This window comes from Arvicola amphibius, chromosome 11 (assembly GCF_903992535.2).
Source record: "Arvicola amphibius chromosome 11, mArvAmp1.2, whole genome shotgun sequence".
Lineage (NCBI taxonomy): Eukaryota > Metazoa > Chordata > Mammalia > Rodentia > Cricetidae > Arvicola > Arvicola amphibius.
Genome location: NC_052057.2, coordinates 6,471,012 through 6,498,230, shown reverse-complemented (window position 1 = coordinate 6,498,230; position 27,219 = coordinate 6,471,012). Strand labels below are relative to the sequence as shown.

At 41.2% G+C, this 27,219-nt stretch overlaps 1 protein-coding gene and 1 long non-coding RNA gene across 7 annotated transcripts in view; one reads left to right on the top strand and one right to left on the bottom strand.

Moving 5' to 3' along the window:
- The window catches only part of LOC121677370, a 34,070-nt gene extending 9,535 nt beyond the window's left edge, over positions 1–24,535 (top strand). The window contains exons 3-5 of one of the 4 annotated variants that reach the window (XR_006020925.1): positions 910–995; positions 2,107–2,254; positions 7,501–7,554. This is a non-coding gene — a long non-coding RNA (uncharacterized LOC121677370). Of the gene's footprint in view, positions 1–909; positions 996–2,106; positions 6,023–7,500; positions 7,555–24,516 lie in introns of those variants that run through there. The other 3 variants (XR_006020924.1, XR_006020922.1, XR_006020923.1) reach the window with 3 other exon arrangements.
- The window catches only part of Rapgef2 (Rap guanine nucleotide exchange factor 2), a 213,081-nt gene that overhangs the window by 48,017 nt on the left and 137,845 nt on the right, over positions 1–27,219 (bottom strand). For all 3 annotated transcript variants that reach the window (XM_038347929.1, XM_038347930.1, XM_038347931.1), the window contains one exon: positions 4,561–4,692. In XM_038347929.1, the coding sequence (XP_038203857.1) occupies positions 4,561–4,692 (132 nt within the window). The remainder of the gene's footprint in view (positions 1–4,560; positions 4,693–27,219) is intronic.

Here is a 27,219-nt window from a genome sequence, read left to right as displayed (position 1 = left end):
AGCACTCTGTGAAGGGATACTACGATGAGAGGAATGGAAGCGAACAAAAAGCCTTTCCTTTAAATAACTTTTGTGACTAAAGGCTATGTGTTGATTTAAAAACAGAAAATACATGTTAAAATAGTAAATATATTTTATACTTGAGAAACTGTTATCACTTAAATGAAATATATTAACCTTTCATTTTGTTTTGGTCCACTCCCCAATGCAGGTGCCAGGATGTGTCCAGCAAGCTGAGTATCTGCTGCTGAGCTACATGCTGAATCCTTCCTCATCCTTCTTTTCAAAGTCTGGCTATTGTTTTATTACTCATACTTTGGGCTGGGCCCAGACTTAGATGCTCTCAGCGAGGACAGCCTGTATCTCTTAGCAATCTGCCCCTGCAGCTTTTCTTTGGCGCCTTCATTCTCTTCTGGCATATTCCGCAGCCTCCTTATTTTTCCTAGTGCATTGTTTCTTCAGATCAATACGTCACCATTTGTGCACTGGACACGTGGAGCACGTGTGCTGGTCCTGCGCCTCCTACATTCTTTGTTTAAGGGATTTCTGACGACGTAGTAGAGGCCATCATCTTGATGGGAGTCTGAAGCGATTTTGGATTCTGCGGACACTTTGGGGGCTCACTGCCAAGGTTCAGTAGTATCTATCGGTCCAGGAATACCTTTTATTTTCTTGTAAACAGTAGCCAAGTTGAGAGCTCTCAGACTGGAAACCACAGTGATCCTGAATGGACTTCCTCTATCCAGTTTAAAAAGAATGCCCCTTATTCAACAGCAAGTACTCTCCATCACAGATAGAAGACAGCCTGCTTCATGGGGAAACTTGGTCTTTGTCCCCACACCGAGACCACACAAACCCTGGTCTTTGTCCCCACACCGAGACCTCACAGTCCTTCCTCTCCTTACCCAGAGCACCAGCAGCCACTTCTGGGACCTTCTGCGGCCATGCATGCCTCATAGAAAGTGTGGTGTTTGTGTGCATCCTCGTCCACTACAGTGAGTTTCTGACAGGGAAAGAGAAGTTCAGCTTCCTACTGAGGAAGCTGACCTCCAAAAAGAGCCTTCTTTAATTGTCTATCAAATATGGAGACTCCCAAGCCCTGAGGGGATCTCTCTTTCTCCAGTGTGAAGCCTCCAGCTCACCTAACAGAATACTGCAGGCCTTTAAGCTGCTACTCTAAAGTTACAGATACTTCATATTTAAAAGCTTGTCTGTTGACATCTGTCTCAAAAACAAAGAAAGCTTACCTACTTCTAAGCAATTAGCCTAATATAGATTTACCTGCACATTAATATTTAAAGAGAAATTTAAAAATAGTATCAGATGAGTGAATATTGTATGGCTTATTTAAAACAAGATGCATTAGATGTTATATTATTGTGAATAGATTTACAACAAATTTACTGGGCATTTTTAAGTGAAAGCAAGAAAAAAGAACAGATGGGAAATTCAAAAGATTTAATTTTGTGTGTGGGGGGTACGTGTGCATTTATAAGTCTATATATCTATGTGAACACATGAATGCTAAGTGTGCACGTGAGGCCTTCGCTAGTTGGGATTACTACTGCTGAGGACACACTGTAATGAAAGCAACCCGCAGAGGAAGGGGCTCTTCCACACCACAGTCCATCACTGAAGGAAGTCAGGACAAGCAGGGCAGGAACCTGGAGGCAGGAGCTGATGCAGAGGCCATGGAGGAGTGCTGCTTACTGGCACGCACAGCCTACTTTCTTACAGAATCCAGGACTACCAGCTGAGGGGCGTCCCGACTCAGTCACTAATTAAGAAAATGCCATTATAGGCTTGCCTGCCTACAACCCAAAATGAGGCACGCATTTTGTCAGCTGAGGTTCTCTCCTCTCAGATGACTCTAGCTTGTCAGTTGACATAAAACCAGCCAGGGTAGGCCTACAGATAAGACTTCCTCACTTTTCTGGAACCCACCTACCTCACGTTGCCAACAACGTATTTAAAAGCAGCCTTAATTTTCTTTATTCTACTAACTATAACTTCATGACACTATTACAATACTGGAACATGGAATTTGAGTAACCTGAATTCTGGCCCATGGTCCTCACATTTAGTTCTAAAATGATCTCTTTTCAGGTGAGAGCTGATTTTGTGCCAGCAGTTATGTACTCAACTTGGAGTCCCCAAAACAATTTTTCCAGAGGAGGGATCACCCTGATCAGAGCCAGGAGTCAATGCAGCAACATGGACCCTTTGTGTCCAAACTGCACGGTCATCTCCACAGGTGAATGTGGGGCCTCCTTGATTTGGCTAAAGGTCCATTTCTCTATGCTGAGCTGGCTTCTTAGGGTCCTATTGGGCGGGGGTTGCTTTCAAAGCCTTAGGCTTAAGGTGTCCGTTTGTTTATTGGTTTGTTGGCGTGTTTGGTTCCTGACTATTTGGTGTGTTAATTTGATTTAAGGAAGTGTTTCTATTTTCCTCTTGGGGCTGTGATAAAACACTAACCCAAAGCAACATGGGGAGGAAAGAGTTTTTAGCTGACACCTTCAGTTCATGGTCCATGGTCCACCACTACAGGAAGTCAGGGCCTGAAGCAAAGACTCCAGGCAGAGCCAAGGAAGAAGGCTGCTCACGTTCCTACTTAGCCCAGAGCCAAGTGCCCTAGGAATGGAGCTGCCTACAATGGGCTCAGCCCTCCTCTACCCATAAAGAACCAAGGCAATCCCTCACAGACAGGCCCACTGCCCTGATAAAGATAATTACTCGATTGACACTCAATTATAGACTATATCAAATTGAAGTTAATTTTAACTAGGACAGGGAGAGAAGAAGTATTTGGGGGAACAGATTTTTTTTTTACTACAGCTGATTTTATGTTGGGTAAGTATGTTAATTCAAATTGTAAATATTTCTAAAACATGGAAGAATCTAAAAGTAACTTGGGCTTTAGGTTTCCTAGGGGACATTTACTATCTGTAAACTGTTTCACTATGTGCACTTAACTGTTAATCCTAGGAAACAGAATTTTTTCAAATCATAATTAGGCAGTCTACTTTAATTGGAATTTAAAAACATTTAAAAAGAATTAATAAACTTGGTAATTTACAAATTTAACAGGAGTGTAAGAATTACAGCTAAGTTAAAAGAAGATGTTAGAAATAGAGGACCTGGGGAGATGGCTCAGCAGTTACGAGCGTTTGGCTGCTCTTCCACAGAACCTGGGTTCAGTTCCCAGGATCCACAAGGCAACTAAGAGTCAGTCCTGGGTATCTGGTTCCCTCTTCGACTTCTGTAGGTACTGTATGCACACACACACACACACACACACACACACACACACACACACTCACTCACTCACTCACTCTATGGGACATATAATTTAGCCTCAGTAAAAATTAAAATTAAGAAAGCCATAGTTGTTAACAATACCAGAAGACATTGTCTTCAGTCTATATGACAAATATCACCTTTCAATCTTTGCTGATACAGACCCTAAAGTGTCTTCCCCACCTCCAAGTACACCTGGATTCATGTAACACTTATCATGTGAGTTTCTGATAATTTTTTCATGTTTTTTTCCCTTGGGGGAGAGAGGGTCCAAAGAAGAACTTTGCAATGAAAATGGCCACTTCCATTTTTTCATTCATTTTTTGCACACTAAAATAATTATTTTTGGTATGCTAATTAAAATTCCCATATGGAAATTTAAGAGTTTTGATGATATATAAAAAGGCCTGAAAGATGTATATCATTAAGCTATAAAATTTAAGGTCATATAGACTTTGGTAAGAATTTCCTTCCAAAACAGATTCTAAAGAAAAAAAATAATTAAAATTCTATTCATTTATGTAATAGCAAATGGATAATGCAAGAAACAATGGATTTTTCCATCCAGAAATATTCTTAGAAGCCAGACATGGTGGCACATGGCTTTAATCCTAGCACTCAGGAAGGAGATAGAGGCAGCTGGAGAAATCTGACTCTGAGGCCAGCCTGGTCTACATATTGAGTTTCAGGTTAGCCAGGGCTACATAGGGAAACCCTGTCTCTAAAAACAAAACAAAAAGTTGTATGATCTTGGATATCTTTCAATATCTACTTTTCTGCGAAACTATGTGTGCCTGGGTATTGTCTGCATGAGCTCAGACTTCCACAATCTTCACATAGTAACAACTCGGAAAACTGAATCTGTGTTCCCATGCCATGGTCACTCACATTTAGCTCCAAAGTAAATTATTTTTGAGGGGAAAGGCTTTTTTATGTGTTGATAATATCATAAGATGATAATATTGCTGCTTTTTAGTTGAGTCAGACGTATACACCGAATTCTGTCTGTAGACAAATGAATGAAACACTCAGAGTAACAAGAACCAATTCCGTCATCATCCAACACTCTGCCAACTGGTGAAAACCCAGTGGTAGAGCTGCTCCCTCAACTATGCACAGCACAGCAAAGTCTGTGAAGCATACACAATGCCTCATATATACAACATGCATCCACAATGCATGCACATATATCTACTTTAGAGCATTTGTCTCTAAGAATTCCAAAACGCTCCCAAGCAGAGGAGACTGAGGAGTCCTCCTTACCTGGTAAATATCAGAAAGACTGCTGCTGCCAGAGTCACTGGTGATGCTACATCCTGAATGGCTGGAGGACACGTGGGTCACCTGGGGGTGGAGGCTGTCAGTGAGGTGGAGCTTTGTGAAATCTGCAGGGAGCTACGGAAGCAGCAGAAGAAAAAAAAATGGGCTTACAATTTGAATTGAGAACTTCAAGAAGACACTTAAAACTATGATGCTGTGCCCACTGCAAAGCACTGAGCATCAGGAAAGACATCCATCCACAGATTCAAAACTAGTCAATATTGTCCTATTAACCAAATTCACAAAATGTTAAAAGTGTAAGAGCATACAATGAACCTTAATAGTACTAAACTAGATGTCTAAATAGGTGGGTTAAGCGATTAAGACACATGGATGAACATTTAATTTGGTAAAGAACAATTTTCAAGTAACAAATAAATGAACAAATTACCCTAGCTCTGTTTGTTAGCAATTGCCAACCAATGCAACTTTGTAACAAGTTTAGATAGCTAGCCAAGGAAACAGACTTCTGGTTCATTCATGCTCAAATAATATTTAAAACTATTTTTTTTTTAAAGCAAGCATCCTGGAAGCACTGAACCGTGTTGCCACTTACTAGGTTATATGAAAAGAGACAAAACACCTAAGAACTTGACATTTAAGGTCTACAGACAACATTAACTTGTCTGCATACACCCCCTCCTCCTTGTTTACACTCTAGTTTATATGCACCATCCCAATAGTAATGCATTAGAAAACATACGCTAGTTGGAATGGTAAGACACCAACATACTGATCTTATTTAGCTAGTAAAATCTAGTAAGGGCTTGCCTTAGAAATCTTATTGATCTTGAAGATCTATAAGAGTCACTCCTTATACCCTCGTCCCCTCTTCAAAAATGTAGTGCTACCACATAGTTATAATAAGACTTCCAAGGGGATGCTTGGCTTTGATCCATAAACTTTGATGCCTTACGAAAAATGGATTTCCACCCTACATTCACTCAGACCTGCCTAGATGCCAACTCTCTATCCTACGTATACATGTTTCCCAGTAGTTATAAGTCTGTTACTAAATACAGTCAACTTTATGACACACAAAGTACATAAGTCTTAAACACGAATTTATTCTACAGTGTGCAATTAGATGGCAAATAGATAAAAAACCCCTATGTTCACAGATATCAGAGAAGTGGCCGGTAAAAGTGCCGCAAACATTACCTATCTCACACGTGTGCTCACGGAAGGTGCTGTGAGATACATACAACTTAGGAGAATAGCAACTTCTCCATAGGTACTAGACAGGTGTATCAGCACACATACATTCAGAATCTATGCCTGTAAACTACAAAATAAGTAACCGAAACTGAGTGATTATCACTCATAAATATGCCTGAGATTGACATGTGCCACATGGAATTTTTTAAATTAAATATGTTGAATGAAGTTGCAAGTACCTACTGAATTTCTCCTCACTCAATGATTATTTACTCAAAGCTCGCAGGAACCCTCGCTTCAAGATCTACTCCCTGGACGCCCTTCTTGCCTGCCTTCACTTTGTGGGGAAGGCTGGAGTGGTCAGAGCGCGAGACCCGCCCAGCTCTCATACCCTGCTGTGGACGCCCCCCCCCCCCCCCCCCCCCCCGCTACAGCAAAATGGTTCCCTAAGTCAAGAACCGCGGACTAAAAGGGAACCGGTTTTACCCTTAACAATTCAGTTCATTTATCCCGTGCTTACTGTTTCCCTACTGTGACAGATGCTCTGCTAGTAGTAAGCCATCTCCAGTCGCAAATGCAACCTCTGCTAACCCAGAAATCATGGCGACAAGTGTTAATGAGCAGCAGAAGAGGAAATTAAATTTATTTTTTTAAAGTGTTATTTTTAACTGCTGGAGATCAAACTCGAGCCTGTGCTATGTGAGGCAAGCTCTCCCCTCCACTACTGACCCACGCCCCGAGTCCCCGTACTAGTTTGAACTCCCTTCCCACCATCTGTGTTCCATGGGTGAGAGCACAAAATAATGATGTACTAAACTCAGAGTAAATGGTAATTAAATATTTCCTAAAATTAGAAACAAAAATACAGATGCCCTGTGTAGGACACTTAAAAATCTTTTGCCATAAATGGAAATAACAACACAGATGTAAATTTTATTGAGTATGGGTATGGATCGAGGTCGCAGGAAGCAAAGGCTATAAAAGGCATCCCTGTGAGGTGTGGTGGGATGTGCATTGGTTTGGTCCTACCAGGCCTGATGGAGAAACAGCCAGAGGCTGCTGGGATAATAAGAGCTCTTGAGAGTCAAACAAAACAACAAAGTGTGGGTGTTGGAAGGGCTGAGGCTGACAGGTGCAAGCCCCACGCTCCAACCAGGCTTCCCACTAACAGGAGAACGCTGGGGAGACTTACTGCCTAGATTAGCATCTTCTAAACAGGCACACTGTACAAGCAAGAGTCAGTATTTTGCTTTGCTCCCAGCTTGACCCTAACGATTTATAAGACTGTCTAAGCTCCCACCAAGTATAAAGGACAGAAGTAAGACTAGCATTAGACCCGTATGGACGACGCTCCGTCCTCAATCTTCTCAAGTCAGGTGACTATGGACGTCTGTGCCCTGCTTTCTTCTGTGAAAGAACAGCACACAATGACGTCGCCACTCCATCCTTCATCACTTTTCTGCTCACGAGCAGAACGCCTCTGAGCAGCCATAGCTGGCACTAATAGTCTAATAGCTCGCATACTATGTGGCTCCCGAAAGTCTACATAAAAGATTCTCAGTAAATCATCTTAGTGTAGAGGAGTTCACAGCTTCTTTCGAAATGATTAACATCTCAGTGAGTCTGTGCTTTAGGTGTACAGTCTTACTACGTTTGTAAATGCCTACAGCCACATCTGCCCAGACGTACACTATTTGACCACAAAACCTTATTTCTGCCACACAGAGGCTGCCTCCAGGATGGACCGAACAGAACCCCACGGGGGGGAAGTTGAAGAAGTTCTTTATTATTTTCCTGTATTACAGTGCCTTAGAAGGAGCTATAAGAGACACTTTACATGAAGATATGGCTTATGTTCCTAAGTATCCACATGGCTTTCTAGCTGTGAACCTTGACATGTTGGAATTAGCTGTTGAAACGTGGTACAGGTTGAGTATCCCCAATCTGAAAATCTGACACTGGGAACTCCTGGCACATTGTGGTAGAAAATGCCACATCTGACCTCATGTGATGTCTTAGTAAAATTCATGTCTCCTAAAGACACGTGTATAAAGCCACTCTTAGGCTATTCAAAGCATACATGAAACATAAATGAGTTCCATACCTTGACTTGAGTCCAGGATATCGTATTACAAATACGAGAACATCACCACCCCATTCCACGGCCCTGGCAAAATCCCAACACAAACTTACTGTTGGCCTCATGCATTCATTGAAAAGGACACTCAACCTGAGTATAGGAGACTTCTCCCAATGCAGAAAGGCCATCTTCACACTTTTCTCAAGCTTAGAATTATAAAGTTTATCAGTCACACCGTTGGGCAAATCTTTTCTCTTTCTTTGCAGCCCAGGCTGGCCTTGAACTCACTAGGTAACAAGGATGACTTTGAATGGCTGATCCTCATGCCCCTACCACTTGACTTCTGACATCATGGGGGTGGGGTTACTACACTGCAGAAGAACCCCCCTGACTTCCGTCTACTTACAGACACTTGTGCAAAAAAAAAAAAAAAAAAAAAAAAAAAAAAAAATTCCAAAACCTCCTGAAAAATTCCAGAACCTCTCTGGATGGTGTCTGACACTCTTTGATTGAAAGCAGGGCAGCCCTCTCAAGCTGCTCTCCCCAGGAGCCTCTGCGCCTTATCTCTTCCCTTCCACTTTCTTCTGTCTCTCCTCCCCACACTTAGATCTCTACAAAGACCTTTTCTTAAAAACTTCCAATTGCTTCATAAAAGGAAAAAGAAACAATGGTTGGCAATCATGGGACCTGTGACACATGCCTATCAGCCCAGTACTCTTACGGTGAGGAGGAAGAGACAGGAGAATCTGCAGCAAACTAACCTTTTCTTTTCTAAATAAATAAATAAATTCACCTGGTTAGCATGCCACCTAGTTTACATCACAAGCTAGCTCCTTTGTATGTTTTCTCTTACTCTTAGTGACAACCACCATCATTATTTTGGATGTACACACTAGCAAGAGGTCAATGTGCTGTCTGTTGTAATACCTGTTGTAAAGCCCAGGAGCTGCCCCTCACTGTTGCAGACCAGGAAGCTCAAACCATCATATGGCTTGTCCAGAGCCCCCAGGTAAGAGGCTCCATGTGTCTCTGACTGTGTATACAGGCTGGTAACTGAACAAAACACAAAACACATCAACTATGTGGTTGGGCAAAGACAATACATTCGATAACATTCTACAAAGACCAAGACTGAGTTCTCAGCCTCTTGTTTTCCAGTGCTCCCACAATAGCTGCTATGGAAGCAGTAATCCCTGAAGAGGGGGAGTTGCTGGCAATAGCACCAGGGCGCTTCTAGAACCAACTACACAGCAAGCTTGATGAGCCTCCGAGGAATGGTGCTTAGTTATCCCAGACGAAAAAAATACTAGAGTATGGAGTTCGGGAAAAGAAAGAGTGAAAATCAAAGAGAAAGATTCGTAAGGGCTCTATGGAGGATTCTAAGCTGTCCTCCCTGTGAACGAAAATAAATATAGGGATATATATCTAATATCTCAAATCCCTGTATGAGATGGCATAAGGTTTGCATGTGACCTATGTGCAGCCTCTCCTAGACCTTACATCATCTCCAGATCACTCGTAACTAACGGAACACAGATGCTATGCACGTTCACAATGTATTGCTTCTGAAACAAAAGCCTTAAGATATTTCTATATTCCGTGTAGGTGCAGTTTTTCACTTTAGGTATTTCTGAGCCATGGCTGATAGGGAGAGCCAACCAACTGCAGTTTGTTTGAGAAGAAAGCATCACACAGAATCAAAAGCCTTAACTAGTAGGCAATTTTGAGCTACTTAAAAGCTGTAGCACGCTCTTAAACACACATGCACAGACGTACTTAAGCCTACATACAATGCAAGGACCGTCTTTTGAGAGACACCCATAAGACATTTCCCATCGTCTCTTACGGTTCCATAGATACCATGCAATGAATTGAAGTCTATGGGGTGGGAATAATCAAAGTGATTACATGCCACTTCTATACAGTATTGATGACAATTTCCTCAAAGAGCCTCTGGAATCTATCCCCTTCCCTTAGCGAGAGCCACTGCTGAAAACAGCACAACAGAGCTACATGCTTTGAAGGAGGCCAGGAACTTCCACTTAGTACTGAAAGCAGGAAATGCCCATCAATCAAGAACACAGGACCTTACACAAAGAATAAGAGGCTTCAATTGTATTAAAACTACCGTATTCTGTTTGGTTTGGTAAAATAGCACATATGAACTCAAAAAAAAAAAAACTATACTTATTCTCATGAACGACCTATGGGAAATTTAACACAGTAAAATCTTTAAAAACTCCTTAACTTCCTTATGGAGAAAGGTGTGATTAACACTCAGACCTCTCACTCCATAGGATCAGGCTCAATGTGGATCAAACAAACACTAAAGTCCATTTACTTATTCAGTTAATTACGTGGTCAAATATTTACTGAATTTCACGCTTGCTAGCTATAGCAAAAAGGAAAGCTGACTCCAAGATTTAATGCACCTACCAACTAGTAGATGGAAACAGGTAATGAAAGGAGAAAAATGTCATTCAGTGGTAAGAACAGCCTTTAGCAGCAATGACAAGGGACTGAAGGGACAGACGATCAGACAGTGACCTCACAGCCATGGAGACTATGCTCCCATAACATGTGAGTCCATGAACGGTTTTTCATACATACAGAGAGAGCACTTAATTCTGTGACGAAGCAGTTTTAATCATACCACCTCCATCAAATACATACGTGCATGTATACAAACCCAAACCATGTGTGTAAACTAATTTTTCACATACTTACACACAGAATTTGTTATAAAGTATACTTTGTAAAAAGCTGAGGAGAGCAACATCATTAAGCCAAAGAAATATAATGACTTTTTTTTATGAAAAATCCTTGTGCTAGCTATTCAACCTAAAACCATCATCTTAGCTGGGCACGGCACAGGCCTTTAATCCCAGGACCCAAGAGGCAGATGCACCGTGTGGTGATTGTCTCTTAGAAGCTATGGCTGACAGGCACACTACGAACTGAGGCCTCTTCGCTGTCTTTCCTAGTTCACACATGAATACAAACTCTGCACCTGTCCCTCCGTACACATGCTCAACTGGAAGAGACAACTCAGACTCTTCCACTCACGACCACTTCTAGACTTCATCCTCCACCACCACAAGTAGGACTTCTCACCAAGAAGAACGGCCTACAATTTAAAAACTGCCAGGTTACCCCTTCTTAACAACAACAAAAAAACCTGCTTCTATTATTAATCTAATAACTCAGATTTTTCTCTTACTTCAGGGAATAAATATATTAAATAAAATAAATATTTATATATAAGTATAGACAATATAATATAAATATATAAATAATAAAAATATTCATTTAAGTATTTCTTTCAAAAGATGGTAGGTCAATTTAATTTCACATTTGTTTCTGGGCCTTGGTGTATCAGCCCTGGAAAACTAGAATAATTACAGCTTTGGCTATCTGGGCGGCACTAAAGACCGACTGGACATTTATCTGTGCCCAAGACCAGTAGGAATATTATGCTTTAGAAGGGCAAGGATAACAAATCTTCCTTTTCCCTTTCTCTAGACTGGCAAATCCTAGATACATGTGGAATGAACAGTCAAGCACATGCTACATCATAGTCTTCCTAATGCCATTGCTTCTGCCAGTGCCCCAACATATCCCATGACCTTCTTCACTCATCTGTAAAGATTTACTTAAACAATCTTAGGTACACTCCTTGTAAACTAACACTGCTTTCAACGTTTTATTACACTGCTTTGCTTCCCTCAAATTCAGCCACTCTCTGACCTTTTCTATTTCCTATGTATGTGTATTAACGTATTGCCCGAGAAGTACATCGGAGGACGGAAGAGCATCATCAGGACACACTCTTACAACGGGCTGTGGTCTGCACTATCACGGCTACACATGCACGCACGAGCAAAGCACTCAAAAACCTGAAACATCACTAGGTATAGACCGCTGCCTTCCACACCCTGGGAGGGACAGAGCCTCACGAGGGCACAAAGGTGTGCACTGCACTGGGGTTGCAGACGTTGCTCTCTTCTGAGGTCACTGCCGGCTGCTGCCCTGGTTCGTCTCATCTCTTCTTCATGCTGTAGTCAGAGCACATGTTGAAGACACGATGGAAAACCCATACTCAGTCACGTCGTTCCCCTGACTATCTTCTCCTGGCTTCCTTTACCCTTAGGAACAAGTGCACAGTCCTAACAGCTGTGCCCCATCGTTTCCTGTCAGTTTCAGTGCTGGGCACACACACAGTTTAGGTAATTTCAACTGTTTCGCTTAAGTGTCTCTCCCAGATGTCCACACTGCCCACTTCTTCTGGGAGAGTCTCCCCTGCCCTCTCCACTCTGACTTCTGGAAAACTGCCTGTCACAGAACTTTCATACCCTGGACGGTAGCTTCTGATGTAACGGGTAGTTCTCTTGGTGGATGTGTCTGCAGGGAACACATCTGTCATGGCAGGCAACACGTGTGTCATTTTAGTGAACACATCTGTTGCCACCCTCACACTTTCCCAAACATAAGCACAGCAGGTAGCGAACACCTCCCCTCCCCGAATTCTCAGCCCAGAGTGGAGCCACAGACCCTGCACTTGAACGAATCAGAATGGGGTAGCCTGACCCCACCGTTCTCTCTCCCAGATCTGTCACTGTCCCCTCTCTCAGCTATCATATGTGGCACCATCAGAATACAGCTAAATGATTTTTACTACACAAGAGGAATGAAATTCTCTTCTTTCCGAAATGAAGTTAAGCAACAAATTTCCCAGAAAGCCAGGACAGAGGAGTTAAGAATGAAACTTGTTGAACTTAAAATTTTTTAACTTCCCGACTCTCGGATTGCGACAGAGAAGCCTGGCAGAGGGGCACAACTCTACTCAAAGCTTCAAGGGTCATTCTTTCACTTAATTATTCAACAGGCACACTGATTTACTGTCATCCTCAATGAGCCCACCATGGCTCAGGAACTAGAGTGATCAGGACCAGCTAACCTGCACACTCCTGGAGGAAGGAGCCTGAGCAAGAGTAACTAGAGATGTTAGAAAGCACAACCAGAACTGCATGTGTGGCTGCAGCGAGGGCTGGGGACAGAGTGGGTGGCCCGGAAACTGGGAAGGTGGCTCTGAGGAACCGACACTGAGAATGAGAAGGGACTGAGCACAAAGGAGCCAGTCAAACCAAGACCTCCAGGAAGAGCAGAGGACAGCGGGGAGTGGTGACCCAGGGAAAGGACAGAGAGTAAAGCCGCAGCTGCACAGGGCCAGCGATGGGGGCTGCCAGGGCAGGGGATGCACACACGGAGCTGTGACAGCCCACAGTTTGCAGCCAGGAAGGTAGAATATGGGCAGCAGGGACAAGAGTCATTATTGCGGTCTTCCTAGGAGCCGAATGGAGATGTGCTCTTTGAACAAGTGGTTGATAATATCCACTTGTGATTTCTAAGACCGTCCAGAAAGGGGCTGGAGAAAAAAGAAAGTGAGAAACAAGTCCACCTGGAGTGCAAGGTGCCAAGCAGATCACCACACACACACACACACACACACACACACACACACACCTGCAGCAAGCCTCTCAAACCTGATAACAATCTGGAGGGGCCTCGGTATTCCACTATTCAACTCTTTCAAAAAATAAAAATTCTGTCTGTTTAAAGCACCGTAAAGGGATGGCAAGGGTCACCACTAAATCTTAAAATTCAGTGATGTTACATAAACAGATAACCAAATTTCTAGAGCACATGCTCTTGGCTCAGTTAGGTTTCTCAATGACTATAGAATGCTATTTAATAATACAGATGCTTATTTCCATCAGCAGCTAGCATCACCAGTAGGCATTGGGAACTCTCAGATGACAATGGCTGTAGAAGACACGGTCAGCTCCAGGTGAATTGTGAAAGCACAGAGAAGGAAGGAGTGGGAGAACTCCAGAGTCACGAGGCACTAACCAACTGTGAGCTGTATTAAAGCACAAGGCCAGGCCCACTAGGGTTTAAGGGTTCATACAGTGAATCTCTTTCTTCAGTTGGGCCTATGGAAGGGATACTAGGATGTATATCACCGATGCACAGCACTGCTAACACAGAAGTTCAGGCTATACGTTCATATAATAGAAAAACCAACTTAAAACAGCACCCAACATTTGTACATTGTAAATGACAACATTACCTTTGGAAGCAGTACTACTTTTAAAAATACTAAAAAAGGAGCAGTAACTTGCAAGTCATTATTAATGGCATTAGTTAAAATAGTGCAAAAATTAACATAGTATTTTAAACATAATTCTGTCAAATACCCACTCATGGGTTAACACTGTAATGTCCAGATCATTTCACTTAAGATGACAGCTGGACTTGATAAAATAAAATTCCTGAGTGTCCCCAGCTAACACCAAACAACCAACAAATCAACAAATTCCCGAGCTTTCTATCTCACCATCGTCCCTGTTATAATAATCCATACTTATAGTCTCCCTAAGTAGAATTGTCTGATTTCTAAAATTTCATTCATCTAAAATTCCTAAGTAGCTTATACACAGAAAATGTTTGCCCCTAAGGTAGGCAGTGCTCACTTCCACTTTTCAGAGTGTCTAGAACTTGGGACAAAATTCTGGAACACTCCTAACCTCAGTGCTGCAAACATGCACTGGTCGGTTGCTGACACTGCTGGCTGCTTCTGCCTGAGCCTTCATGTCTATTTACGTTTAGCCAGAAGGGGAAGGGAAAACACACTTACAAACAAGTATCTGTGATTTCTAAATCATCAACATCTACCCATACCTCAATTTTTATACTTCTATTAATTCACCTCTAACACTTCCATAGATATCTATGCCATGGCTTTTACACTCTAGAGCCATGGTTCTCAACCTTCCTAATGCTGCCATTCTTTAACATAGTTCCTCATGTAGTGGAGACCCCCAGCCATAAAATGATTTCCTTTGCTACTTCATGATTTTAATTTTGCTACAGTTATGAATTATAATGTAAACATCTGTGTTTTCCTGTGGTCTTAGAAGACCCCTGTGAAAGGGTTATTCAACCCCCAAGGGCTTGTGACCCATAGGTTGGAACCACTGCTCTAGATAGTGAGATTAATTTAACAGTTGAGGGCCCCACTCTCATGAGGTTGATATTCCAAGAGGGATAATAATTATAAATGTGGAGTAAATAGACTACTTGGGACTGACCCACCAGGACAGCGCCAAGAGTAGAAATCGCCGCATAGGCTGTCAGTGATGTAAAGACCACACATACACAAGAAATGATTAGCAGGTTGGCTCCAAGGGTTTACCTGTTCAGTGAAGCAGACAAAGGCCAAGGAGCAGGGAGCAGAGTGGGTGGCACAGCAACAGGCATTCACATGCTGCCTTTGCTAAAAGTACTGCACCATCCTGGAGCCCACACAGCAACTCTGAGCACAAAGAAGGCCTAGCTCCTCTGCTCCCACTATGCCTGACTCCGTTGCTCTGGGGTCAGTCTGTTCCTTTACACAGGCATTAATAACTCAAGGAGAATCTATCTACCGAACCTTCAAAAAAAAAAAAAATCTATCTCATCTCCCTTCAAAGGTGAAGAAGGCAAGAGCCATTGTGCTAAATCCAAAGTTACCTTAGAGTCCAGGAACAGCAAACTTCCTAGGACAGACTCTGCCCATCCATGAGGACACTTATCTACGATGGTGAGGCTATACCCTGGACATCCACACTGCTTTCAAGTTATGACAGTGAAACCAGAACTGAGATCCTAATCAACCAGACCACACTTGATCAGGACTGCTTAACTATGTATACCCCTTGCCCCCGACCCCAGTTCTTTCTCTGTTTAGATCTAGAGCTCCTGCAGCCCACTAAAAACAAACTTAAGTTCACTGCACCCCCTTTTCCTAACCACTGATAGAAATGCTTTCTGCCTTTCCCCATGACTGACATTCACTGACATGGATAGCCTCATCTCGTCTGTTAGAACTCCCAGGCCGGGCTTCCACTCTGAAACTATGGTTACGATGAATAGCATATAAATGTAATAATAATAATAATTAATAATAATAATAAATAATGATCAAGACGACTTATGGTAAAAACAGTATTTTGATACTGTAAGGGATATATTCTTTGGGGTAGAAAGACTGTTAAGCACTAGAGGATCAAGGACTTTCCTGTGAGGTTGTATCTTCTGCTAATATCAGACGCTATACCTATAAAGTCTCACCAACATGACTGCCTGAACAAGTGTTGAACAAATACGACATCAACAGACATACATGCCCGTGTGGGCAAGGGAAAGACCGTAAAGTCTCAACTCAACACAAAGGCGTATATACATATACACATGTTCAACAATGCATGAAAAAGAATTTGAAAGAGAGCAAGGAATAGTACATAGTAGGGTTTAAAGGGAAGGAAAAGAAAAATGATATAATCATATTATAATCTCAAAAGTGAAATTAAAAGGAAGAGAAAAATGATGTAATCACAGTCTCAGAAGTGAAAGAAAGAAAAAAATTCAATAATTAAATAATGCTATGTGAAATAAGCATCTCAAGCTGTTTTTCCTTTTGAGGTAAGGCACTAATTATAAGTTGTATATGTGAGTATACACATGCCAGTAAAAAATATAAAAGGTAACAGAAATATAAAAAAAAGAGTCCCCTTATATTGTTGAAGTTTGGTTAAACAACTAATCTGCTCCTAGAATCTTCTAAAGAAGTTGGGGAATGTGTAGTGTCCCCCAGTGCAGAAGTACAGTCAAAGTCTGTGAAGTATGAATGGAGCTAGATGCTACCGTGCCTCTGCAAAGAACCCTGCTCTTCGGTGCTTCCAATGGTACCAACAGGACCAACAAGCTGCCTGAGACAGGGAACCGTCCTTATCTCTCTCACTGGAGAGTCGAGCCAAGAAAAACTTGAGCCACACACCAAATACAGAGTGCCAAACAAATCCGACAGACGCTCAACCAAACAAGCCCTGGTCTGCCGTTTCTATAGCTGTGGAAACTGGAGAGCAGTAGGAGAAGCCACAGGGATGAAAAGCGGTCTCTAGGGAATGTAAGAGAGTTAATTAAGGGGGACACTTAATTACAAGGTGAACAATCAATGTATACCTCAAAAGGAGGGAGAAGGCAATACATTATCTGACTTTCAAGCATTTGTATGTTCCATAAAAACAGTTCAAATCTATGAGGTATTTTAAAATAAATGGAAAAGATGCAAATGCCCAGCCATATTTAAGTGGGGAAAGAAGGGACAGGTGGCTAGTGGAACAGACACCTCCAAATTCAAATTCCCCCACGACAGTGTCACTTATCCCTGTAAAATGAAAGGGCCAAGCAACAATTTCTCATTACCATGTGACTCCTCTCCAGGCGATCAGTCACCAGGGCCATAAATTTTATTATTAATATTTATTACTTATTTATCTTTTGAGATGATCAAGTTCTCAATTCCCAAAGGATTCCTTAGGGTGTGTGAGCCAAAGGAAGCTTATGTAATAAGCTTCTTCCTCTAGGACAGTTCTGACGGGCAGGGTCAGCGGACCAGAAGACACAGGCAGGCGCCATTCTTGGTTGGCTGATGTTGGGACGAGTTTGAAAGGAAGAACTGGTGATCTGGAGAAAGTGAAAGGGGAAGCCACAGCAGAGCCATGGGGGTGCTGGCGGGTGGGGGTGGATTTTGGAGACTTCGGGTGACTTTTCTGATACAGAAACTTAAACCAGAAGTTGGTCACTAAACTACAGACAGTTTCAGCACAACACAGCCAGAAGCCAGCCATGCTACTGTTAGCACGTGAGGATGTGGGCATTAGCTATTCTTCTGTACAGTTTCTCAGTTTTTTACTGCATGCAAATTTGGGGAGGGGGTGGAGAATGAAGTCACAGCTCAAGAATCTGGCAAGCCCCTAAATTCCACAGTAAAGAAGCATCATTAAGAAGCTAGGGATCTGAGTCACTTAATATCAGGCTTCGGCTAAAGTCTTAAATGGTTATATAACAACACTAATTTTTAAGAACAAGAAAGGTTTTGTTTTTTAAAAAATAAAAGTCATGGATGCAGTACTTCTCTTCCGCTTTTCATACTATGAAGTTGTTAAGCCAGATTCTTCCATATAATAAAATTTGTATCACATATATAAATGTCTTTGTTTTTTCTCTAGACTGAAAACTCACACTTTAGACTGAAGCCCATTATTAATCAGATTCCCCAAGCAAGATCCTTCTTTGATGTTAAGTAACTCATCTATTTCTCAGTGATAGTGATTTATATTTGCAATGTATGGTAAAATATGATGGATTCCATTATGTAATCAAAATATCACTGAATTCACATACCATCGAACAACTGTGTTAAAAATATCGGACCATTCTTTAAGCCCGAGTCTTCCCACCATGCAGACAGCACATCAGAACGAACAGCAGAAGTTTTCACTGGAACCCTGACAATCTGACACACAGCAGGCACAACCTTTACATTTGCAAAAATGAAAGAACATTTACTTGAAAATTAATTCATTTTTTTGCACGTCCATTTGAATTATTTCCTGAAACTAGGTGGAGTGAAATTAGGGGTGGGAAATTCTACGTTTATGGTAAATGAAGAGAATCCTTATGGCTCTCGTCCTAAGAGAACAAGTGTCACAAACAACATGCACGGATAGGCAGAAGCCGAAAGAACTTCCTCTCAGCCCTGGAATGGGAGCAGAGAAATCAGCAGATATCATAACTTCACTCAAACACGGGGTTTAGAACAAGAAAGCAAATAACCATGCGTTCTTTCTTATATGCTCGGCATTAAATTTAAATTATCTTTCCTAAACAAGAGGTTTGTTTTTAAGGGAACATGCAATATGCACAATTAAGAAGACTACAACTCCCATATCCTGTCCTTTACATTTTTTCTTCTTCAAAGAAAACAGCACTTATGAGCTTCATAACTATTTTAAATCCCCGAATCGTATCGTAATAGCAAAGCACTGGAGAGCACAATACAAAATGGCACAATTAAATATGACCCTGAATTTCATGCTTCTGTAATCTATATTAAGTTGAGAACAAATAAAAACGTTCTACTTAGACCATTTATGTAAGGAAGGTAAACTAGAAAGATCGGCCTTAGGAAGAAATAGAATACATACCATGATATAGTCTCTTTCGTTAGAAAAGGCAAGAAGAAGGGGTTTAAATTAAGACTTGGTGTATAAAAGCTGAAAGCATTGAATTTGTATCCACATAATGAACTGATGTCTCCTCTAAAGACGTCAGATTGCTGCTCAGCTAAACTATCTAAAAATACCTCCTTGCAAACACACACGGAATGACTACAAAGACAGGTCTTACTAAGCAGCTCGACTTGCACAAAATCACTTAATAAGTGAGGAAAATGGTGAAGTACTAAGGTAAAAATTAATGCGATTTTTTCACATCAACTGTGATTCTTTTATGAGCTATTTTGCAACCAATTTCAATTTGCAGAAAACAGTTAATGAAGGATCTGTATAATGAATTTTAGCTGATCTAAGATGGCCAACAGATAATCATATCCTACACTCAAAACCAGACCAAAAAACCCACAAAACAACAACAACAACAACAACAACAAAACAAAAATAAAAACAGTGTTTTTGAAAGGAGTGATGGCCCAGGTCTGTAATTCTGGCACTTGGAGGGATGAGGCAGAAGAACTACGATAGTTCAATGTCAGCTTCTTTTACACAGGATGTTCAAGGCCACCTAGGGCTACACAGTTTGTGAGAACCTGTCTCAAAATAAAACAGAACAAAGAAAAAAAGGGGGGGAGACCCACCAAACTTGTGGTTCAATGTTCACACTAAAAATCAAGAAAAAGAAACATTTCTAGCTGAAGAAGCAAAGGAATTCATAAATAACAACACTGGATGCCACTCTTCCCTGTGAGACATGGGTGCCACTGGCGACATGACAGAGACCATGAAAAAGTCCCAAACACTTTAACAGTCTCTGAGCGTCACACAGTCATGAAGGAGAGGAAGACTGTGACCCACACAGGAAGGACAGTAGCAGGAGGGATTACAATCAAGGTAGAAAACTAGCGAACATGAGCCTAGCCACGCGTAAGTTTGCAAGAAAATTCTGAGAACATGAACTTCTAAAAACACCAATTACAAAATATTTTCCATATTTAAAGCAAGCTGTCATCGGTAAAACACAAAGACTCTCACTTTTACTTTAAAATTGTTTAGGAATCACACATGAAGCACTTAAAAGGAGTGATGGCTATATTAATTTTCAAAACACTTGTGAGGTAGAGAAGTATAATCACCGTCTCCATTTTGTAGATCAAACAAAACAAGTGGCTTGCCTAATCACTGCATAGTAATCATAGCTAGTAAATATCAAAAGAGGCCTAAGCAAACTAGTCAGTATCAGAATAAAGAATCCAAAGAAGTTCTGAGGTCCCCACAATACCCAGGAGAAGTAGTAGTAGGAACTCAACCCTGGGTCTTGCCTATGCCAGGCAGATGTTCTATTAATTAGCTATATCCCCAGCCCAGGGTGTGGGCACACACACATACATATGCACATAAAACGCATGCATAGTGTTTTACTGTTTTATTATTATTATTTCTATGTAGTATTGTTTTATTCCCCCACATACACCAAAAATCAGCCAACAGCAACAACAACAATCCCCACCACCACAGTTGTACTAGTTTCTTCCTATCGTTGTGTGGCCATTCTGTTTTGAAGATCCCCATTGGCATGCTTGAAAATGACATGCCATGAACACTTCATGGAGTTTGCTAAACTGTGATGCTTCACAGTAGGAAGCTCATTATCTCTCAGGTGTAGGTAGTGCACCAAATGCACTCATTAGCTTTATTAAAAATCACCAAAAGCTGTGTTTGTTATTTCTGTGACAAAATCTCTGAGAAAACAATTTATGGGAGTAAGGATTCATTTTGGTTCACCGTTTTGGAGATGTCAGCCCATGGCCACTTGGCTCCACTACTGCTGGGCCTGGACACAGGGAGGCAGAGCTCCATGACAGGACACTCTGTGCAAAGCTGCACAGCTGGATGGAGACTGGAAGAAGTGTCTGGGGCTAGATAAAGCTGTCAAGGGAATGCCTCCAGTGACCCAGCTCCTCTAATCCAGTCCCACCTCCTTACTGTCCACTCAGCCATGGATTCAGAGGGACTATTCATCCATTGATGGAGTAAGAGTCCCAGTGCCAATTGCCTAACAGCGTCACCAGCTGGAGACAGAGTTCAAAGAATGAGTCTTCTGGAAGACACCTGATTTCCCATTGTAACAGAAGGTGACATCTTTTTTATGGCAGCCTAGATGACACATGAAGTATGGAACAAGAGTGAGAGCAGATGCACATACAAAGCCGGCACTACTACAATGAGGGAGAGAGTGTTCTGATGCTGCCTAGCGCAAAGCCCTACCCACCACCAACCCATGGAGACTGAGCCCAGAGCAATGGCACCACCAAGCCAGGGTGGGAACAACTATCTTCGCTGGATTTGGGATAATATAGTTTTTGTTTTGTTTTCATTAAAGGTGTCCAGAGAATAAGTGTTATAGTTGAAGGGAGTTAAAGAAATGAAGCAATTGTAACCAAGATGGGTATAATTATTTATTGACTTGTATTTTACACAGCTAGGTCAAGTAAGCTCACAAAACTTTCCTCTAGATAACTAAAATTGGCCCTTTTGAATATATTCCTTAACTAGAAACAAAATAAGAAAGCAACAACACCATCCAAACTGTAAGCAAGAGGAGAATTCCCTAAATTTGGGTACTGCAGAAGCCCCTGTGGTGTGTGCAAGCTCAGGTAATCACAGGTTAAACTGATGAAAGAAAATCTTCATGTAAAGAATCTGAAAATTCTTCAGAACACCATATCAGAAAGAAGGCAAGGTAATAGCTACTGTCGCACACACATGAAATTGCTTTGAAACCAATACTTAAGAAAATCAGTTCTGAAATAGAGGAATGACCTTGCTCAGAAAGCACAAGAAATTGTCCACTCTGCGATTGTGTGCCTACAGGAAAAGTTAGAGGCATTTCACACAGTTTCTCACCACAGATGCATGTGCATGCCTGCATGCATGTGTGCGGCTACAGATCTATCTATATCTGCACACAACTCCCATGAGGAAGACGAAATGGCCAGTGGTATCAGTTGTGTAACTTTTGAAGAAATTATTTAACTACGTTCAATGAAGCTACAGAAAACTTACACTGTTGTACAGCTTGAGATGTTTAAAACACAGAAAGCCTTTCATTTTAGTTAGTGGCAGCGTGACTGCTAACATCTCACCTTAATACTGATTTGTAACTAGAAGGTTGCTTAGGATTATACACTGAAGAGGAATGAGAGGCAAATGAACATCTATATCACCTATGCGAGAAAAACACATCTATCTAACATGCTGTCTTGACCAGTATTTATTTGATACCTTAACATCTTTGATTGTCTCGAATGCAGCAGTCTTAGCTCTGTTACCTCTGCATAACGGAGGATAAATGATACCATAGGACATATTACTATCAGAACTTCCTGAGTTTTATCTCAACCTTCATGCAGTATTACAGTCTCCACTTTTTTAATTGATTTTTATTGAGTTCTATATTTTTCTCTGCTCCCCTCCCTGCCTCTCCCCACCCCCTTCAACTCTCTCCCAAGGTCCCCATGCTCCCAATTTACACAGAAGATCTTGTCTTTTTCTTCTTCCCATGTAGATTAGATCCATGTATGTCTCTCTTAGGGTCCTCATTGTCATCTAGGTTCTCTGGGATTGTGATTTGTAGGCTGGTTTTCATTGCTTTATGTTTTAAAACAACTTATGAGTTGAGTACATGTGATAATTGTCTTTCTGGGTCTGGGTTACCTCACTCAAAATGATGTCTTCTAGTTCCATCCATTTGCTTGCAAATTTTAAGATATTATTTTTTTCTGTTGTGTAGTACTCCATTGTGTAAATGTGCCATATTTTCCTTATTCATTCTTGGGTCGAGGGGTATTTAGTTTGTTTCCAGGTTCTGGCTATGATAAGCAATGCTGCTATGAACACATTTAAACACATATCCTTGTGGCATGGTTGAACATCCTTTGGATATATACCCAAAAGTGGTATTGCTAGGTCTTGAGGAAGATTGTTTCCTAATTTTCTGAGAAATCGCCACACTGACATCCAAAGGGGCTGTACCAGCTTGCACTCCCACCAGCAATGCAGAAGTGTTCCCTTTATTCCACAACCTCTCCAGCATAAGTTGTCATCAGGGTTTTTTATCTTGGCCATTCTTACAAGCGGAAGATAAAAATCTCAGAGTTGTTTTGATTTGCATTTCTCTGATGATTAAGGATGATTAGCATTTCCTTAAGTATTTTTCAGGCATTTTAGATTCCTCTATTGAGAGTTCTCTGTTTAGGTCTGTACTCCATTTTTTTTATTGGATTAGTGAGTTCTTTGTTTATTTTGGAGACCAGACCTTTGTCTTATGTGGGGCTGGTGAAGATCTTTTCCCATTCTGTTGGCTGTGTTTTGCCTTGTTGACCATGTCCTTTGCTTTTCAGATTTGCATCCCCTTGATCTTCTTTTGCTGTCTTATTACTCTAGCTAGGACGTCAAGAACTCTATTGAATAGATATGGAGAGAGTGGACAGCCTTGTCTTGTTCAGTGGGATCACTTTGAGTTTCTCTCCATTTAGTTTGATGTTGGCTGTTGGCTTGCTATATATTGCCTTTATTATGTTTAGGTATGTTCCTTGTATCCCTGCTCTCTCCAAGACCTTTATCATGAAGGGATGTTGTATTTTGTCAAAAGCTTTTTCAGCATCTAATGAGATTATCATGTGGTTTTTATTTTACAGCTTGTTTATATGGTGGATAACGTTGATATGTTGAACCATCCCTGTATCTCTAGGATAAAGGCTACTTGATCGTGGTGGATGATGGCTCTGATGTGTTCTTAGATTTGATTTGCCAGTATTTTATTTAATATTTTGCATCAATGTTCATGAATGAGATTTGTCTGTAATTCTCTTTCTTAGTAATGTCATTATGTGATTTGGAATATCAGGGTAATTGTAGCCTCATAAAAAGAGTTTGGCAATTTTCCCTCTGTTTCTATTGTGTGGAACAATTTGAGGAGTATTGGTATTAGTTCTTTTTTAAAAATCTTGTAGAATTCTGAGCTGAAACCATCTAGTCCTGGGCTTTTTCTTTTCTTTTATTTCTTTTTCTTTTTTTTTTTTTTTTGGTTGAAAGATATAATCTCCACTTTTATAAAGATTTCATGTCACAAGGTTACATGGCAGCAGTTAAGTCAGTCATCAGCCCAAGTTCTGGCTCCAGAGTCCCCTAGAGTTTCTACACTGCAGGTTTTACTAATCCCTGTCTCCACATAAATTTACTCACAGGTGACAGGAATGGATTCCAGCTACTGTTGGCATGGGTTTATTTTATTCAGAGATTGAATCCTGTGCCCTGCACATCCTAGACAAAAACACTATCACTCAGCTGTATCTCCAGTCTGCATATTATTTCTGAGAGGTCTCTCTGTAGCATCACAGAGACTACACTACAATATTTAAACCACTGTGAGAGCAGATTATGTTGAACTCCATTTCATCAGGGCTTTCTGTATTTCTGTATAAGGGTGCTATCTTTTGTGAGGCCATGTCTCCCAATTTGAAACTCCCTATTCTGTTTCAGCTTCTCAAGTGCTTGCATCGTGGGCCTGTGCAACAATGCCTGGTTCTTCAAACCTTCACTGTCATCAAAGACTTGATCTGCTGTTCGAAACTTCAAACTCTACCCAACGAAGTACCTCATTCTTCATGCCTACCCTGTGACTGCAGCTGCCCCCTGCATGCTCCCCAAATGTCTCAACACAAACAGTCAGGAAAACTTTTATTTCTAAATAACCAATCGACAAGCTGAATCTGCGCCAAGGAAGCTGGAAAGGCTAATAGATACCTACCTGGGCCTACAACTGCACGTACATCAATATTATTGCATGCAAACGTCATTAGACTAAACCAACAATTATATTAATGGCTAACGTTTCATTTAATTGAGTCTAATATTTTGTTTTATTTTAGTATCTTTGAAATTAGTAATGAAAAGAAAGTATTACTGGGCCATAAAAGAAAGAGGAAATGGCATCTTAATAACCCCCCAAAGAAATTATCATTAAAATACATATAGTCAAAAGGTGAAGAACAATAACGCTAACAAATGTTTGATTCTTCCATCTGCTCACGTAATATCGTTAAAGAAATAACTTGGCATGCCCAGGTCAACAGGGACGGCTGGAGTCTACTCATGAGCAGGTCTGACAGCAGCAGAACCCTGGGCACAGCACAGGCCTTGTCATGCAATTTCCAGCTCATTTCTTCTGCCTCCCTACACCCCACGTCATTTTTTTCTTCCCATCTTTTTCATGTGCTGCTCTCTTTCATGTCTATTAAGTCTCCAGACCCACTTCCTGTGCACGGCTCAATGACACACGGTGTCCCTGCCTATGTACTTGGATGTGCTTCTTGCCACATTGTGCCCAGCACTCAGAGATAACCTACTCCACCAGAGGTGAAAAAATAAAACTATATTTAACTTTTCTTCTAGAACTCTGAAGTAAACTTACAGTGCTCAAAATGAGTTGTTTCATTATTAATATTCTTTACTAACAATACAAATAATCCAAAAGTTTAATTTCAAAATAAGGAAAGCAAAAATCTAATTCCTCACAAATGGCCATAAAATGCGATTTTTTCCCATTCTTCCATAATCTCAGTGTTGTTGTACAAGAAAAAGATGTTGTTGAGTGAAAGCATATTGTTTTAACCTATATGGAAATCATATTGTCAATAGATTTTCTTCAAGGATTGCTGTGGGACATTGCTGTGGGATCTGTACCCTGTCAATTGTATTTTAATAAAATGCTAATTGGCCAGTAGTCAGGCAGGAAGTATAGGCAGGGAGATGCGAACAGGAGAATTCTGGGAAGAGAAAAGATTCAATCTGCAGTGGCCAGCCAGACACAGAGGAATCAAGATGTGACTGCCTCGCTGAAAAAAGTACCAAGCCACATGGCTAACACAGACATGGATTTTGAGCTAATATAAGTTATAAGAGTTAATAAGATGCCTGAGCTAATAGGCCAATCAGTTTACAATTAATGTAGGCCTCTGTGTGTTTATTATGGACTAAACAGATGTGGGACCAGGTGGGACAGAAACCCCAGTCAACAGAGGATTACCCATACATTTAAAGTACTCAAGAGCAGTAAACTTTTTTTTTTTTTTTTTTTTTTTTTTGGTTTTTCGAGACAGGGTTTCTCTGCGGCTTTGGAGCCTGTCCTGGAACTAGCTCTTGTAGACCAGGCTGGTCTCGAACTCACAGAGATCCACCTGCCTCTGCCTCCCGAGTGCTGGGATTAAAGGCGTGCGCCACCACCGCCCGGCTAGCAGTAAACTTTTTATTTCATTGGCACAAGGTCTCAATATGTAGCCCAGGTTGGCATCGGGCATGCACTCCTCCCATCTTAGCCTTCTAGAGTGTTGGGATTACAGGTGTATACAACCACACCTGATTTACATGTTTTCCCCCTACCCCCATTCCTGACTCCTAGACTGGGTCTCACTAGCTCTGCCTGCCCTAGAACTCACTATGTAGACCAAGCTGGCCTTGAACTCACAGAGATCCACCTGCCTCTGCATGAGTTTAAAGGTGTTCATCACTATGCCTAGCTACATGTCAGCTTTTAAAATGCTATTCAGCTAACTATGAAAGCGCTTTTACTGAATGAGAACTATGATCTAATCTATGTTCTCCTGCTGGGGAGAAACACAAAGAACATTTCAATGAACCATATTCCTTTCTCTAAAGCAAAACAAATTCACTAGCTATCATCACCATCCACTTTTGAGCTGTATTGTTCAACAGAGAGCTGCTTTAACTCCTACTTACATTAGGTCATTACTTCTTTCAAAGTGGGGAAGGAAGTAAGAATAATGCAAGGGAAGGGAGTCTGGGACCATGCCAGGCAGCACAGTGAAAGGCACATGGTTGGGGGAGGGGATACTGCTCACAACTGCTTACATTTTCCTTAGCTGGGACATCTGCAATTTCACTTCTCTTTCTTCTGCTACGGTTCACTTCCCAAACCTTAAAAATTTGCTCAAGCTTCAAGAAAAACACAAACGTATAACTATAGTAAGAGTGATTAAAATCAAGCAGTACTCTTTCCTATAAGAAGGACAGACCTTTGGAGGTAGGGTTTCACCATGTAACTGGCTGGCCTCAAACCCACGGAAACCCTCATAACTCTGCTTCCCAAGTGCTAGGATTAAAAGTACACCATCATTCCTGGCTTCTAACACTAAAATGAACTTCTTAACGAAGTTTGTCTTTCAG